This window comes from Engraulis encrasicolus, chromosome 14 (genome assembly GCF_034702125.1).
Source record: "Engraulis encrasicolus isolate BLACKSEA-1 chromosome 14, IST_EnEncr_1.0, whole genome shotgun sequence".
In the NCBI taxonomy this organism is placed as follows: domain Eukaryota; kingdom Metazoa; phylum Chordata; class Actinopteri; order Clupeiformes; family Engraulidae; genus Engraulis; species Engraulis encrasicolus.
In genome coordinates, this window is record NC_085870.1 from 52,813,437 (window position 1) to 52,831,028 (window position 17,592).

Consider the following 17,592-nt stretch of genomic DNA (forward strand, 5'->3'; position numbering starts at 1 on the left):
CGCGCTCGCACAACGCCTGAAGAAAGTGCCGACGGGGCGGAAGACGCGTGAGACCATTTGCACTGCTATGATCGCTATTCATTCCATACAGCCCACTTAAACACCAAGGTTATTGGGTAACCTCACCACTACTCTCTTACCTCCAGTGACAATTTCTTGTTAGGGGCCAAGCAGCGAAGCTGGCGAAGGCCCCTATAGAGTTAGTAGGTTTTCTTCATTATTAGGGGCCAAGCAGCGAAGCTGGCGAAGGCCCCTATAGTGTTAACTGGTATTCTTATTATTACGTTGACTTCTTTCCTCTCCTTAGCAAGTCTATGGCAGCCCATAGAACCGTAGGTAGGAAAATGCTGTAAATCGGCACACACATTCGGGCTAGTCTCAGCATTACCCACAGCAATTTATAGGACCCCAGCCCCAACACTCTAGCGCCACCAGCAGGTCAAAGTTGCAGGTACATTTCTGCTTGTAACTTTTGAACCGCTGGGCCAATTTTCATAATCTTGGTATCCCTGGAATCCTTGGGCCAAGACGAATCCAACGCACCCTATGACGTCATTTTCCGCCAGGATAGTTTTCCCGCCATTTTGAATTTTGTAAAATTCACTAAAAAAGCTATTTTTTCCGCAGTTTTTGACCAATTCGCCCGAAACTCGGTATATAGTATCTATGGACGGAGCTACACATGGGGTCTCAAGGAATATTGGATATCTTTTATCGTTTAGCCATGACAACCAATCAAAATTGTCGTAAAAGTGGCGAAACAGGAAGTGAGGTCATATCTCAGCAACCGTTTGACGGTTTTGGCTAGGATTTTGTACACACATAGATGTCCATCCCATGACCTAATGAAAAAAAATTCAGACCCCCAGCTCAAACTCTGTAGCGCCACCAGCAGGTCAAAATTTTAGCTACATTTTTGCCTGTAGCTTTTAAACCATATGCACGATGTAAAATATATTATTATAACTAGAATCCTTGGGCCAAGCCGAATCCAACGCACTATATGACGTTATGTCAACGCAGAAGGGAAATTCCGCCATTTTGAATTTTGTAAAATTCACTGTAAGTCTATGGCAGCCCATAGACCCGTACATAGGAAAATGCTGTAAATTGGCACACATATTTGAGGCAGCATCAACATCACCCACAGCGAGTTATAGGTCCCCAGCCCCAATACTCTAGCGCCACCAACTGGTCAAAGTTGCAGGTACATTTCTGCTTGTAACTTTTGAACCGCTGGGCCAATTTTCATAAACTTGATATCCCTGCAATCCTTGGGCCAAGACGAATCCAACGCACCCTATGACGTCCTTTTCAGCCAGGATAGTTTTCCCGCCATTTTGTATTTTATGAAATTAAATAAAAATGCTATTTTTTCCGCAATTTTTGACCAACTCGCCCGAAACTCGGTATATAGTATCTCTGGATTGAGCTACACATGGGGTCTCAAGGAATATTGGATATCTTTTATTGTTTAGCCGTGACAGCCAATCAAAATTGTCGTAAAAGTGGCGAAACAGGAAGTGAGGTCATATCTCAGAAACCGTTTGTCGGTTTCGACTAGGTTTTTCTACACACATAGATGTCCATCCCATGACCTACGGGGGAAAAAATCAGACCCCCAGCTCAAACTTTGTAGCGCCACCAACAGGTCAAAAATTTAGCTACATTTTTGCCTTTAGCTTTTAAACCATATGCACGATGTAAAATATATTATTATCACTAGAATCGTTGGGCCAAGCCGAATCCAACGCACTATATGATGTTATGTCAACGCAGAAGGGAAATTCCGCCATTTTGAATTTCGTAAAATTCAATAAAATGCTACTTGTCACACAATCTTTGTCAGAATGACCTGCAAAAAGGTACACATCATCTTCAGACTAATACGCATTAGGGTATCCAAAGAATTTTTGATACCTCTTATCGTTTGGAGGTGACAGCCAATCAAAATTGTCGTAAAAGTGGCAAAACAGGAAGTGAGGTCATATCTCAGCAACCGTTTGTTAGATTCTTTTAGCTATTTTTTGCACACACACTAGTCAATCCCCTGACCTCCCCCCAAAAATTCCAGATTCCCAGCTCAAACTCTCTAGCGCCACCAACAGGTAACAGGAAGTGCGCTTATATCTCGGCAGCCCTTTAAGGGATTCAAAATAAACTTGGTTCATGTGAGCACACTCCCCTCCAAGGAATGCACACCAACATTGGCGAGATTTGGGCCAAAGGGGGCGCTGCAGTTCCTTCTGTTGCCGTGGCGACTTTGGCAAGTTTACTGCTTGGCCCCGCATTGCTGCTTGCAGCTATATTTATTATTATTATTTAGTCACCATTCTTATCCCTCTGCAAGTCTATGGCAGCCCATAGAACCGTACGTAGGAAAATGCTGTAAATCGGCACACACATTCAGGCCTGGCTCAGCATTACCCACAGCAATTTATAGATCCCCAGCCCCAACGCTCTAGCGCCACCAACAGGTCAAAGTCACAGGTACATTTCTGCTTGTAACTTTTGAACCGCTGGGCCAATTTTCATAAACTTGGTATCCATGGAATCCTTGAGCCAAGACGAATCCAACGCACTCTATGACGTCATTTTCCGCCAGGGTAGTTTTCCCGCCATTTTGGATTTTGTGAAATTAAATAAAAATGCTATTATTTCCGCAATTTTTGACCAATTCGCCCGAAACTTGGTATATAGTATCTCTAGACTGAGCTACACATGGGGTCTCAAGGAATATTAGATATCTTTTATAGTTTTGCCGTGACAGCCAATCAAAATTGTCGTAAAAGTGGTGAAACAGGAAGTGAGGTCATATCTCAGCAACTGTTTGTTGAATTAGGTTGGGATTGTGTCCACACATAGTAATCCATCCCATGACCTACCACAAAAAAAAATCAGAACCCCAGCTCAAACTCTGTAGCGCCACCAGCAGGTCAAAATTTTAGCTACATTTTTGCCTTTAGCTTTTAAAGCATATGCACGATGTAAAATATATTATCACTAGAATCCTTGGGCCAAGCCGAATTCAACGCACTATATGAAGTTATGTCAACGCAGAAGGGAAATTCCGCCATTTTGAATTTTGTAAAATTCACTGTAAGTCTATGGTAGCCCATAGAACCATACATAGAAAAATGCTGTAAATTGGCACACATATTTGAGGCAGCATCAACATTACCCACAGCGAGTTATAGGTCCCCAGCCCCAATACTCTAGCGCCACCAGCAGGTGAAAGTCGCAGGTACATTTCTGCTTGTAACTTTTGAACCGCTGGATCAATTTTCATAAACCTGATATCCCTGGAATCCTTGGGCCAAGACGAATCCAACGCACCCTATGACGTAATTTTATGCCTGGATAGTTTTCCCGCCATTTTGAATTTTGTAAAATTCAATAAAAATGCTATTTTTCCCGCAATTTTTGACCAATTCACCCGAAATTCTGTATATTGTATCTCTGTACTGAGGTTTGTATGGGGTCTCAAGAAATATTAGATATCTTTTATCGTTTAGCCGTGACAGCCAATCAAAATTGTTGTAAAAGTGGCAAAACAGGAAGTGAGGTCATATCTCAGCAACCCTTTGTCGGTTTCGGCTAGGATTTGTTACACACATAGATGTCCATCTTATGACCTACTGAAAAAAAAATTCAGACCACCAGCTCAAACTCTGTAGCGCCACCAACAGGTCAAAATTTTAGCTACATTTTTGCCTGTAGCTTTTAAACCATGTGCACAATGTAAAATATATTATCATCACTAGAATCCTTGGGCCAAGCCGAATCCAACGCACTATATAACGTTATGTAAACACAGAAGGGAAATTCCGCCATTTTGAATTTTGTAAAATTCAATAAAATGCTACTTGTCACACAATTTTTGTCAGAATGACCAGCAAAAAGGTACACATCATCTTCAGACTGATAGGCATTAGGGTATCCAAAGAATTTTTGATACCTCTTATCGTTTGGAGGTGACAGCCAATCAAAATTGTCGTAAAAGTGGCAAAACAGGAAGTGAGGTCATATCTCAGCAACCGTTTGTCAGATTCTTTTAGCTATTTTTTGCACACATACTAGTCAATCCCATGACCTCCCACAAAAACAATCCAGATTCCCAGCTCAAACTCTCTAGCGCCACCAATAGGTAACAGGAAGTGAGCTTATATTTGTCAGCCCTTTAAGGGATTCAAAATAAACTTGGTTCATGTGAGCACACTCCCCTCCAAGGAATGCACACCAACATTGGCGAGATTTGGGCCAAAGGGGGCGCTGCAGTTCCTTCTGTTGCCGTGGCGACTTTGGCAAGTTTACTGCTTGGCCCCGCATTGCTGCTTGCAGCTATATTTTATTTTTATTTTATTTTTTGTTTACAAACAAAGGGAAGAGAGAGAGAAAAAACAAGTTTAAGTTTCAGAAGGTCATTTCTATTTTTTTAAGATTACACATGCATATATTGGCATTTATATCCTTGCTACTCTCTTACCCTCAGTGACATTCCTTTTTTATTTATTTTTAAAAAAAATTTTTACAAAAGAAAAGGGAGAGAGAGAGGGAGAAAACGAGTTTGAGCTTCAGGAGGTAATTTCTATTCTTGAAGATTGCACATGCCTATTGTTCTTTGTATCCTTAAGAGGATCCACAACATTTAATTTGATTTAAAAGTTGTTTGGTTAGGAATTATATAACTGCAGAGCTATTAGAATGAAGAGTTAATTACTGTTAGTTGTTCACTTAAGAGAGTAGACTCTTTTTTGGGAGGTTCTTATCTTGTACTAACTGTTAGGCTGACAATATCTATATTATTTTTTTTGTGTTATTATTTTCTATGTGTCTATGTGTTTCTGAGGGGGCAGGGGGGGAGGGGGAGGGTGGGAAGGAGTGCTATTTAGTTTATGGTCATATGTACTACCAAATTAGGAAGAGGAAGGGACTAAGGTATGTCTTCATCCTGCCCACATAATGCATGCTGGGTCACAGCTTGGAAATATCTGTGGCAACTTAAATTTCTGCTCTTGGAATGTGAATGGTATTAATGAACCAGTTAAGAGAGGTAAAGTGCTTGCTCATCTTAAGTCATTACAAGCAGATATTATCTTTCTACAAGAAACGCACCTAAAGAACGACTCACATGGAAGACTTAGATGCAGATGGCTACAGCAAATTTACCATTCTAATTTTTCCCTTAAAGCTAGAGGTGCAGCTATTCTTATCCGACGGGGCGTTCCTTTTAAACAACTGTCCACTATTGCTGACAAGGATGGGAGGTATGTAATTGTTGTGGGGGAAATTCATTCCACCCCAATGACCTTACTGAATGTATACGGTCCAAACCATGATGACCCAGAATTTTTAGAAAAGTCCTAAATTTAATCCCAGACATTTCCAACACTAACCTAGTCCTTGGTGGAGATTTTAATTTTGTTTGGGACACATACTTGGATAGATCCTCAACCATTAGAATAGAACCATCAAAGGCATGCGATCTCCTTAGGTCATACACAAAGAATATGAATCTTGCTGATGTTTGGCGGCTCTCTAACTCTTCAGGTAGGGAATATTCCTTTCATTCCAGAGTACACAATGTCTACTCAAGAATAGACTTCTTCCTAGTTGATGGCAAATTGCTGCCCTATTGTTATAATGCCAAATACCACAACATTATTATTTCTGACCATAGTCCAGTGTCATTTTCAATTAAACTCCCTGGGCATTTACCCACCCAAAAAACTTGGAGATTCAACCCTGAACTACTTACAAACACCAAGTTCTGTGAATACCTAGAAACGCACATAAAACTCTTTTTTGAAACGAATGATAAAGATGACGTTTCACCCACATTATTGTGGGAAACCTTTAAGGCATATTTCAGAGGTTGTGTTATCTCTTTCCAAGCATCCCTCAAGAAGAGTAATAAGGAACACCAAATAGAATTAGAAAAACAAATTAATCAGTTGGACAGGGAAAACGCTCAACAACCCTCTCTGGAAAAACACACGAAGATCTCTGCGCTCAAATACGAGCTGAATAAAATACTGTCTGATAAGATTAGCAGAGCCTTTGTTTTTGCAAAACAAAAACATTTTGAATTTGGTGATAAACCGCATAAATTACTTGCAAGACAATTGCGTAAAGTTGAAAATGACAGAGCAATTCATAAAATCAACTCAGGAGCGGGAACTGCCCTGACTTCACATAAAGACATTAATGACAGATTCACACAATTCTACAAAAATCTATACACATCTGAACATAATGCATCTCCGGACGTGGCACAGTCATTTCTGGATAAATGTAACCTCCCATCCTTAAGCGAAACAGAGCGTGAGATCTTAAATGCAGACATTAGCTGTGAGGAGCTATTAGCAACTATTAAATCACTAAACAATGGTAAAAGCCCAGGCCCTGATGGGCTTAGTAATGAGATTTACAAAAAATTTGGACTATTGTTGGTTCCATACCTGCGTGCTTTATACACACGGTCATGTGAGGATGGTGTGCTACCCCAAACACTAACTGAAGCTACCATCACTTTGCTATTAAAAAAAGGAAAGGACCCAGAGGAAGTGGGCTCATATAGGCCAATTTCCTTATTAAACACTGACCAAAAAATTCTAGCTAAGACGTTAGCCAAGAGGCTTAATGCCTTTATGGGCAAATTAGTGCATCCAGACCAAACAGGGTTTATTCCAAATAGAAACTCCTTTTACAACCTAAGACGTGTCCTCAATGTCATGCACTGTAGCAGACCACCCACACAAGACCTTGTCATCCTTAGCCTAGATGCTGAAAAGGCCTTTGACCGGGTGGAATTTCCCTACCTCTTTGCTGTCCTGGAAAAGTTTGGATGTGGCCACACCTTTCTGTCCTGGATCAAGCTACTGTATAATAATCCTTGTGCTAAAATACTTACAAATCGGACACTGTCTGCCCCATTTCAGCTGGGTAGAGGTACTAGACAGGGCTGTCCACTTAGCCCACTACTCTTCGCCCTAGCCATAGAGCCGCTTGCGGAAACTATTCGTGCACATCCTGGCATTCATGGCTACGACACAGAATGCACTAAAAACAAGATCTCTTTGTATGCAGATGACATATTGTTATATATCACAGAACCATCAGTAACCATTCCTGCAGTATTGGACGTGTTTAGCATGTTTGGAACCTTTTCTGGGTATAGGATTAATTGGGGTAAAAGTGAGCTGCTACCAATACGACTGGGAGACCAGGAGTGGCTTAAACAGCTCCCTCTACGGGTGGTCCATGACAGCTTAACTTATTTAGGAGTGACAATCACCAAGAACTACAATGCCCTTTATAAGGCCAATTTTCCGGCCTTGCTAAGAAAACTAGAACACAACATTCAGTTTTGGAGAACGCTGCCAATTTCCCTTTTGGGAAGGGTCAATGCCATCAAAATGATCTTTCTCCCTCAGATACTTTACCTTTTTCAAAATCTGCCTATATTTCTCACTAAATCTTTCTTTAAGAAAATAGACTCCATCGTTCTTCCATTTATATGGAACTACAAAGCACACAGAATTAAAAAGGAACACCTATGTAAGCATAAACCTGTTGGAGGGCTAGCACTACCGGACTTCAAGCACTACTATTGGGCTGCTGGGTTGCGCTCTATCGCACACTGGTTGGAGGATGCCCCTTCACCTTTCAATGGGTTGGAGATGGAGCGTGAAGACTGTTTGCCATACTCAATAAGAGCAGTTTTACTAGCACCTGTGAAGGTCAGCAAAACATATTACAAGAACAACCCTATAATTCATGATACTATTAGGACATGGAAACAAATGAGAAAACATTTCAATCTTGGTGTGCTGTCCTCTCTGTTGCCTGTAGCGGCCAACCCGACATTCACCCCCTCCACCTTAGATGGAGCGTTCAATGTGTGGAGGGAGTCTGGGATAAGAAACATTGGGGACTTGTACATTAAGGGTACTTTTGCCTCTTTTCAACAACTCCAGGAGAAATTTAAATTACCAAAGAATCATTTCTTCAGATACCTCCAGATTAGGAACTATGTCAAAACACATCTCCCGGATTTTGAAACGGTAGCACCCAATGCTTTGGAGATCTCCATTAAAATGTTTGCCAGGTCACACTCCATTATCTCTCAACTGTATGGCACATTGCTGAGCATGAGTTCTCCCAAAATGGATGCCCTAAAAGACAAATGGGAAACGGAGCTTGGAACCCAAATACCTCAGTATGTGTGGGAAGAATGCCTTGAACATATACATGACTGTTCCATTAACACCCGACACTGTCTGATACAATTTAAAATTCTACATAGGCTACATTACTCCAAGGTCAAGTTACATAAAATATTCCCGGACATATCGCCATTGTGCGAGAAATGTGAATGTGCGGAGGCTACCTTATCACACAGTTATGCCCTATGTCATAAACTACAAAAATATTGGGGTGACATATTTAATTTCCTGTCTAGGATTCTGGAAGTCCAAATAATCCCAGATCCTGTTCTGATCATTCTGGGAATATCTGATGAGCTCTTAAAGCTTAATGTAGCACAACAGCGTCTCCTGTCATATGGTGTCATAACGGCCAAGAAGCTGATCCTTTTACATTGGAAGGACAAAGAGGTGCCCTCATTTAAGCACTGGCTTTCAGACCTGACCGACACTCTTCACCTGGAAAGAATTAGATGCATCCTAAAAGAAAAACTGAGAGAGTTTGAAAAAACTTGGGAGCCATTAGTCTCTTACCTTCATTCAATAACTGACTAATATGACCACAGCGTAGCACTCCTGGGGGAGGGTGGGACGGGGCGTGGGGGGGATAGGGGGGTTGTAGTCCTGTAGCTCTTGGAGCTGTTACTTAATTTCTTTACAGCGGGACACTGTCACTTATTGTGTTTTTGTTTTTATTTTCAGTACTTTTAATGTTATTGTCATTTGTTTTTATTGTCCCTATTTTATTAATAGATATTGTTGCTATACCTTTTTTGTTGTTTATGTATGTGTCAGACTTTTTCTTAAAAAGGAAACATGTAAATGTCAAACAAAGTGCCTTGAAAGGAATGTTTCACAATAAATATATTTGAAGCCTAAGAATGACTTAAGAGCAATTAAATACACATTGTAATAGCCCAGTCGAAGCCCTGACATAAATCCAATTGAGATGATGTGGTATGACATTCCCTCCAGAAATGTTCTCATATTTTTCTCATGTTTTTCAGATTAATTGATCCTCAGACTCAAGTAACTAGACTGCAGGTATGTAATTTTCATACAAAATGTAAACAATTTGTTGGTTTAGAAATGTATTCCTAGTAAACACAGGGATGTTGTGTCACCAGTTATGATAAAATGATCAGTGTTTTTTGGTTTATTATCATTTAAGCACATGGGCAGATATGACCTTATGTCGACACTACCAGTCACATGTTTTGTACTCTGGTCAAAAATTGTGTACACTGTTAAAAAAAATGAAGGCAACACCAAAACAACACAATAGCTGTGTATATATCCGATCGGAATAGATCTGATCCGATTAGTCTGATCGGAATGAAGTGTATACATTATATTGACCTCGAACATTCGAATACCTGCCACGCGCGGTTACCAGGGACCGTGCTTAGTAACAGGCCGGGTTATGTGGTTGAAACTGTGATAAACATGAAAGATTCGCTCGCTTTATTTATATTTTTAGTCTTTCTGAAAGTGCAGCGGGAAGCGACACTGCTGTACTTAATCTTGCGCTTATGGAGAGGTGCGTAATCCGACGTGCTGTTGTCACCAGTTCACTTAAAACACCTCACAAACAAGAAAGAAGTCTGTGGATGAGAGTACGAAGCCAGGATTGGTGGGAGAGAGTTGTTCTGCAGGAATTCAGTGACCAATGTGGCGTGAAAATGTTAGGATAACCAGAGCTTAATATGCTAAAGTATGTGACACGATTGCGTCACAAACAACCAGGTGGAATAGAGTGGACCATCTGATCGGACTACACCACCTCCTCTAGTCCAATTAGAATTCTGATCCGATCAAAGAAATCTACTCTGATCGGGCCGTATACAAGGGGGTTCCTGATCGGATTGAAAAAATATCCCTATTCTAATCAGATCAGAAGTGCCCATGTATACATACAGTACCAGGGCTTGACATTAACTTTTTCGCTTGCCAGCCACTGTGGCTAGTGGTTTTCCAGAGTCACTAGCCATCCAGCTATTCTACTAGCCACAAATTTGTTTTTTTGTGTGTGTTTTTTTACGCTGTACATCTAACCTCAGAAGATGAGGTGCTTAAAGCAAGAAGATGAGTGTATGCGGTTTCTACATGGAAATAAAACCAACAAATAGAAACTGAGTAACTGAACAAACAATTGATACACAAGGGGCAATGTGCAGATATGCTTTTCTGATGTCATACCATAGAATAAGCTACCTGCCAAATTGGCTAGTGACACTAAAATTGTTACCAGCCACAGCCAAGTTTTACCAGCATTTGGCCAGTTTGCAGGTGCCAGTGTCCTGATACATACCTAATGCAAACCCAAGTCAGTCTGACTTGTGTGAAATCAGCCTGTCCAGAAGCAACAACTGATTGTGAAGCCATTTCAACTATTGTTGTCCAATTTTCAACAAGCAAAAGGCAGAATTAAAAGGTAATGTTTTGTGTTTTATGTCTGATTGATTTCCTCCTCTAGTTTCCCTTGTCCAGTGTGGTGCTGTGTGCATCTCATCAAGAAAACAAGCGGTTGTTTGGCTTCATACTTGAGACAGCTGGAGGGAAAGCAGATGGACAAGCAAACACAGTGTGTTACATCTTTGAATCAAATAATGATGGAGAGAAGGTAATGAGCTCAGTTGTTTCACATAAAATTAGGGCTGTAATTGTACACTCACCTCATGATTCAGTTCATATCATGATTTTTGACCTACGGTTTGATACACACCATGATTTTTTAAAAATGTATTTTTGTAAATTAATTATTTTAAGGCTGTTAACGCCTTGTTTGTATGTTTAAAAGAGCACTTCTGTAAATTTCAATATGCTGTTGCATTGCTAACGCTACCCTTGACTTGTCAGTACCCGGTGATGCTGCATTTTTTGGCTCAGCCCTTTCCGAGATCTGAACTATTGTAATGGGGGCATATTTTGTTTACATTTTAAAAATTCTTAACATAGGCCTACTCCAAATATTTTCCCAAAAGGTATCGCTGTTTTCTAGTTGTCTGCGGATGTTGATGTTTTTTTTAATAAATCTAGATGTTTTTTTGAAATGTAAACAAACTCTGCCCCCATTCTCAGGTACTGACAAGTCCAGGGTAGTGTGAGCATTACAACTGCATGTTGAAATTGGCTGAAGTTATCCTTTAAACATTTGGATGAAAGACATGTGTGTACAGATGCTGCAACACAACCCTAAACTGCATTCTCGCAAGTGTCAATGTGAAAATGACTAAGATGTGACGTTTTAGAGATACACTTTACCCTCACCATACTTTTCACTGATGATTCAGCTTATTGTAGTTCTTTTAGTTTCAAATCAGTTTATTGGTTTGAAATGAATACATAGAAAAATTAATTAAAAGACATTATATTATAGACAATAGAGCTCCGAAGTGGGTGACGACGAGTTGTATGCGCGGATTAGCATTCTCATGGAAATCCGGTTTCCAGGAATATAATTTTTAACATTGGGCTAACAAAAATATAAGACAAACGTTAACAGCCGTCATTCGCCTATCCCTGCATCCTTTCCTTGGTAACAAATGGAGCAGCACAACAACACGTGTGTATTTATCAACCTAAACATAACGATAATAAAGTAATGTTGCTATACCTTGGTATCTAAATACAAATCTGAAAAATTAGGCCCTCAGTTTCTTCCAAGTTCTTCATGTGTATTGTTCATAGGGCAGGCAAATAATGGGATATTTAAAACTTTAACATATCACCATAAAACTTTTAACATTTTCCTACTTGCATGAAATTAGTATTTTTCATACCTGCCTAAAGCTGTTGTGTGGTGGCCACATTTACATGAGATATTGAATTCAGAATGAACTCAATTTAATTCAGAATAAAACTTAATTCTGCTTTGAATTAATTAATTCATTTAATTCAAAATTGCGGAATTTGAATTAAAGTGCAATATAAACTCAAGGGAACTATTTAAATTCTGAATTAAAAACCACATGGAAACGTGGCCAATAGCCTACTAAGATCCGTCAAATCATTCCCCAGCCCGTCCTGTTGCAACACATAATTGATGGCCATGGCTGTCAATGGATTATGACAACTCATTGACTGCCTGTGACTTCTGAAGAAAAGTACGGAAGCATAAGAGACGGCCAGAATATCAAATTAGGCCTACAAACTGAAAATAATACATTATTTTAATGTATGTGTTTTCTGTTCCTTAGATCTGTGACAGTGTGGGCTTGGCCAAGCAAATTGCTTTCCATTCAGAAATGGTAAGTTATGCCTTCATTTTTATTTGTTGGGGTGAGGCTTCCCAACATTTGTATTAAAAAGACCACAGGATTCTGAAAGTAGAATGTGAAATGGCCAATTTAAAAAAATGTTTATCTCTGGCTCCCTCCAAAGCTTGCAATCTGTTTCCAAAAAACATCACCCTTCCCTCCCTGTGCATGTGTGTATTTCTTCTTCTTCGACAGATGATTATATTTCAGCTCTGTCATCAACCTCTCTCTTCATTTACGATAAGAATTAAGGTAGACATTAGTGACATTAAGCTGACTTGCATACGTTTTTCTACAGAGGTGACCTCCAGGGTTTGGAGGACGCAGGGCAGGCTAGTGGAGAGAATCGTTTGTAACAGTTACCTTCACATGTCCTTGCATAACACATTCATAACAGCTTTTATACACGTTTCACAAAGCATTCATGACTGTTTCATTAGACAGTCATACCAAAACTTTTATGAACATGGAAGACGAAAGGACAGCAACTTAAAAGTAAAGTAAAAGTTAAACAAAGCAGCATTGCAGGTTTTGTTCTTAACCCTCAATAATTACTGAGAGGGGATTAGATGATTTAGTGGCATGTACCACATGCCACTCCAAGTGCACTTTGTCAAACTGTGCCTATACCAAAAACTCATTCCTAAACCTAACCTGACAGTGAACAATGGGCATCCACCAACCTATAAACATGCCGAACTGTGCCTAGACCAAAACCAATTCCTAACCCTCACCGGTCAGTGAATAATGTGTCCAACAACCTAAAGCAGAGCCTTCCTTTGGCATGCCATTTCTGCATGTCACATGCCACCAGATCATCTAATCCCTACTGGATTTACGTCAGTGCCAGGGACAGAACATTTGAATAAAAATTATTTGCTTGACCATATTCTGTCCCTGACACTGCAACCAATCTGGGTTTGTGATTTACTCCAATCAGGGAAGGGGTCCGTATCTCGAAAGCGTCTTTGCTAACGACAGTAGCAACGTCCTTCGTAAGAGCGACTCGGCTCTCTCTCTCGACAGTGACGCTCACCACTAAATCCAAGGGAATGGTGTTACATCTTAAGACGGTCTTAAGACGGTTAGCAACAAGAATCGAGAAACGGACGCCAGGTTCAGAACAAAAATAGCAATGCTGCTTTGCTGTTATTTTGACAAGTTGCTGTCGTTTTGTCGTCATGTTTATGAAAGCTTTGGCATGAATGCATGAAAGACAGATGACCGTTTCGTATGACAAAGTGTGTAATGTGATTGTGTTATGCAGCGACACGTCAACCAAAGTGTAACTGAATCATAAATCCTAAAACCTGGGATTTCATTGACTTGATCTCATGTAAGCCTTGTGCATTAAATCTGTATGTGGTGTTCAGGACCGCAGAGCCACAGAGAAGCAGAAGGAGCTGGACAAAGCCAAAGAGAGACAGCAAGAAGAGCTCACCAAACAGAAACAGATTGAAAAGGTATTATTATATATAATGACTCTTAAAGGGACAGTTTGGTCAATTTCAACATGCAGTTGTATTGCTCACGCTACCCTTGACTTGTCAGTACCTGGTGATGCCACATTTTTCGGCTCAGCCCTTTCCGAGATATGAGCAATTCTAATGGGGGCAACGTTTGTTTACATTTTAAAAAAATGAAACATAGGCCAACTCCAAATATTTTCCCAAAAGGTACTGCTGTTTGCTAGTTGTCTGCTGATGTTTTATAACCTTTTGGATGTTTTGGGGAATTAATAAAAATGTTTTTTTGAAATGTAAACAAAGAGCTGCCCCCATTACAATGACCAGGATCTCGGAAACGGCTGAAGAAGAAGAAAAAAAAATCTCAGGCACTGACAAGTCCAGGGTAGTGTGAGCATTACATCTGCATGTTGAAATTGACCAAACTGTCCCTTTAATATATTATTTTTCATTGTTCACCCAGAAACCCATTAAAGTATTGTAGAGAAGTATTCAGTGCTGTTAGTGGATGGGTAGCATGGGCTAGTGCAGGGGTGGGGAACCTTTTTCCTTCGAGGGTCCACTTCAAATTTTATAAAGTCCTCCAAGAACCGTACTATGAACTCAAACCGTAGGCCTATTTTCAAGGCTGACACCTTTACAGCACACCCCACCTTCACCAGGTCACAAGTGTGACTGTCTGGAGGCCATGAAAAAACTGAACGAAAAGTCTGCGACACCAAGCTCCCGTTGCTCTTTTTTAATGTGACGTTTCGGGCAGCATGCCCTTCATGAAGCAACGAAGCTTGGTGTTGCGGACTTTTCGTTCAGTTTTTTCATGGTATTTTTGCTGGTCCTGCACCCAATCTTTTTGAGACGGATGTGCGTGTTTTTTTCTCTCTACTGTCTGGAGGCCACCCATGCAATTTCTCGTAGGAAAGGTGTGGTTTGCGATTGCCCATGGCCTTTTATTGGCCGTTATGAATGCATCATTTGGCATACCTAGCCCATAGCCAGTCGTGCCAGTTGTATTCAAACAAACGACAAGCTTTCGTTTGTCAAGTAGTACTCGTCATTGCCTTTCCATGGCTCCCTAACGCAGAGCAGCGTTTTTGGAGGAGCGGTCATGTCGTCTTTCAGATCGCTCTCATCGTGCAAAGCAGCATGGTATGTCCCAGGCTACCAGCAGGTGCCAGCAGGAGGCAGATTGCAGCACGGCCATTAGTGATGAGCTTAGAGACAGGAGTGGACGTATTATGACTGGACAGGACACAGCAATCGGACTGCTAACTGCTAAACACTGTTGTGTTAAATGTGTGCCTCTGCTCAGCAGGACCTTGAAGAGCAGAGTCGCCTCATTGCTGCCTCCAGCCGGCCCAACCCCACTGCAGCCGACGGACAGTTCTTGGTGCTTAGCAACAGCCCGTCCGAGGACAGCGACGCTGGCGAGGAGGGTCGGAAAAAGGGTGAATCTGAGGCCTGATGCTGTTTGTACAGTTTTCTGCTGCAAAGTGTCATCTTGGTCACAGTCACAGTGATGCCACCCTGCGAACGTGCCTCTGGCAGGAAAACGCATTTAGGATGACCAGAACCAGTAGCAAGCGAGGTCTCAGGCAGAGAAGGGAATGAACACTTTGGAGGGCATACAGAACTTTGTATCATGTTTTCCATTTTTGTGGTTCTGTATATAAACCTCTTTAATGATGTCTGTGTATGTAAAAATATACAAATTATACCTTTTACTTTTGTAATATGAACTGCAGTGCTTCATGCAATGGCATACAGATTTTTTAAACAGATTTTTGTTTTGCTCTCTTTAAGACTACATTTCTGTAAAGACAGATATTATATAGACAGACTAACATTGTTAATAATATTGTCATGTTTGAGTTACTCTCTAATCCACTCTAATGAGTGTCAGCCTTTGATTTTCCCTCCCAAATATATTGTGCTACTTAAATCACAATTTAATCACAATTTAATTCAAACTTGCCAGAGAGACTGCCAATATATTGCAGAAACGATATGGTGATCTAATCACTATTACAGTTGTTAGCAAAGAGGGCTCAACAGTGTTGTGCTTGTGTTGTCTTGTGCTAAACTTTTGTTTTATGCTTATGAGTGTCTGCTTGATTTACTGAACACTAGAAAAAAATGAAAATAAATTTTAAGGTTACTAAACAGTGGGCCCCTTTGGTTTATGCATTTGACTGTTTTAGGCATATGTGAAATCAGACATTGGGGGGCAACCAGCACAGCTTTTAATGACACTGGGTGTGCATTTATAGTGACAAGGAAGAATCACAGAAATGCATTTGCACAAATCCAGCTTATTTCACCCTGTACTGTAAACCTTGACTGTAATGCTTAGAGTCCCCCCTCCTCGTTTATTTGGTGTGTTTTCTGTTGTCTCTGTTATTTGGCTAATTTAGATTTTGACTAAGCCGGCTTTAGAATGGCCATCTATCTGAACACTACATCTAAATCTACATCTGTTCTTAAACTCCCCTAAACAGTGCATTGCACCCTAAACATTTTGTTTCCTAGAATGAGCAACTCGCCAAGTGTTTAGGCGTATTCACAGGTATTTGATATCAATTTTGGTAGCGAAACATGGCTTCTGCCTTGTTTTATGTAGCATTTTGTAAATACATGTTTTTTCTTTCATTCACAAAATGCCAAATAAAATATGACAGAAGACTAATTTCACTTTCAAACTTGCAAGTCAACACCCCAAAACTACTTTGTGTAAACAAGACGTGAACAAATGTTTTGGTTGATTTTAAGAACATTGACATGCCCATAGTCAGCTATTCTAAAGCTGGTTGAGACAAAATCCAAAATGGCCAAATAACGGAGGCAGCAGTAAACAAACAAAAATGGTGATGGGGAATCTAAAACGTTGCCGACAACTCAGAGAAGGGGCTTAATGTTCAAAATAGTGCACTTGTCCTTTAACTGTGATAATAGCCCACCAAGAGGCATGACTCTGGTCAGATGCACCCCTTACTGTACCCTAGCCCACCTAATGCAGACTCTTACCCTTTATTTCTTCCTGATTATTGGTGCCACCCTTGCCTGGTTACCATCAGACCTAATCACAAGTGAGATAAGGTCTGGAGACCTGTCTACTGTAAATCCTGGGGGGTGTGTTTTTTTTTACGAATGACAACGGCTCTTTATTGGGTGTTACAAATGTGTATTATTTGGCATACGTAGCCCATAGCCAATCTTGTCAGTTGTATCTAACAAACAGCAGTCATCGCCTTTCCACGCATCCCTGCTCTCTGATTGGAGACCACGATCAGGAGCCCTCGCTGAGAAGTAGATTCCATGCTGTCTTTCAGATCGGAACGATTGACTAGAATTAAACGATTGATTCAGACCACACAGCATGGTTCCAGTGGTCCATATCCCTTGTCTCTTCATCTCTCTTGAGACCAAGATAAACAAATTTGCTCAAGCATGTGTGGTGGTAAACAAGTGAGCTTTACAAAAAAAGTTTATCATCTCCATAGTCAAGCATGGTAGTGGGACTGACATGGTTTGGGGATGAATTGATGCTGTCAACATTGGAAATCTGAATTAGGCTACACCTAAAAGAAACATGCATGTCAACATGCACTGTGACTACTGAAGCAAATCATGATACTCTCTATAAGATTTCATTTAGAATACCCC

At 40.5% G+C, this 17,592-nt stretch overlaps 1 protein-coding gene across 4 annotated transcripts in view; it reads left to right on the forward strand.

Moving 5' to 3' along the window:
- The window catches only part of appl1 (adaptor protein, phosphotyrosine interaction, PH domain and leucine zipper containing 1), a 34,920-nt gene extending 18,828 nt beyond the window's left edge, over positions 1 to 16,092 (forward strand). For 2 of the 4 annotated variants that reach the window (XM_063216108.1, XM_063216110.1), the window contains exons 18-22: positions 9,215 to 9,251; positions 10,684 to 10,830; positions 12,407 to 12,457; positions 13,840 to 13,929; positions 15,242 to 16,092. In XM_063216108.1, coding sequence (XP_063072178.1) covers positions 9,215 to 9,251; positions 10,684 to 10,830; positions 12,407 to 12,457; positions 13,840 to 13,929; positions 15,242 to 15,394 — 478 coding nt within the window. In that variant the 3' untranslated portion in view covers positions 15,395 to 16,092. The remainder of the gene's footprint in view (positions 1 to 9,214; positions 9,252 to 10,683; positions 10,831 to 12,406; positions 12,458 to 13,839; positions 13,930 to 15,241) is intronic. The other 2 variants (XM_063216109.1, XM_063216111.1) reach the window with 1 other exon arrangement.
- The last annotated feature ends 1,500 nt before the right edge of the window (positions 16,093 to 17,592 follow it).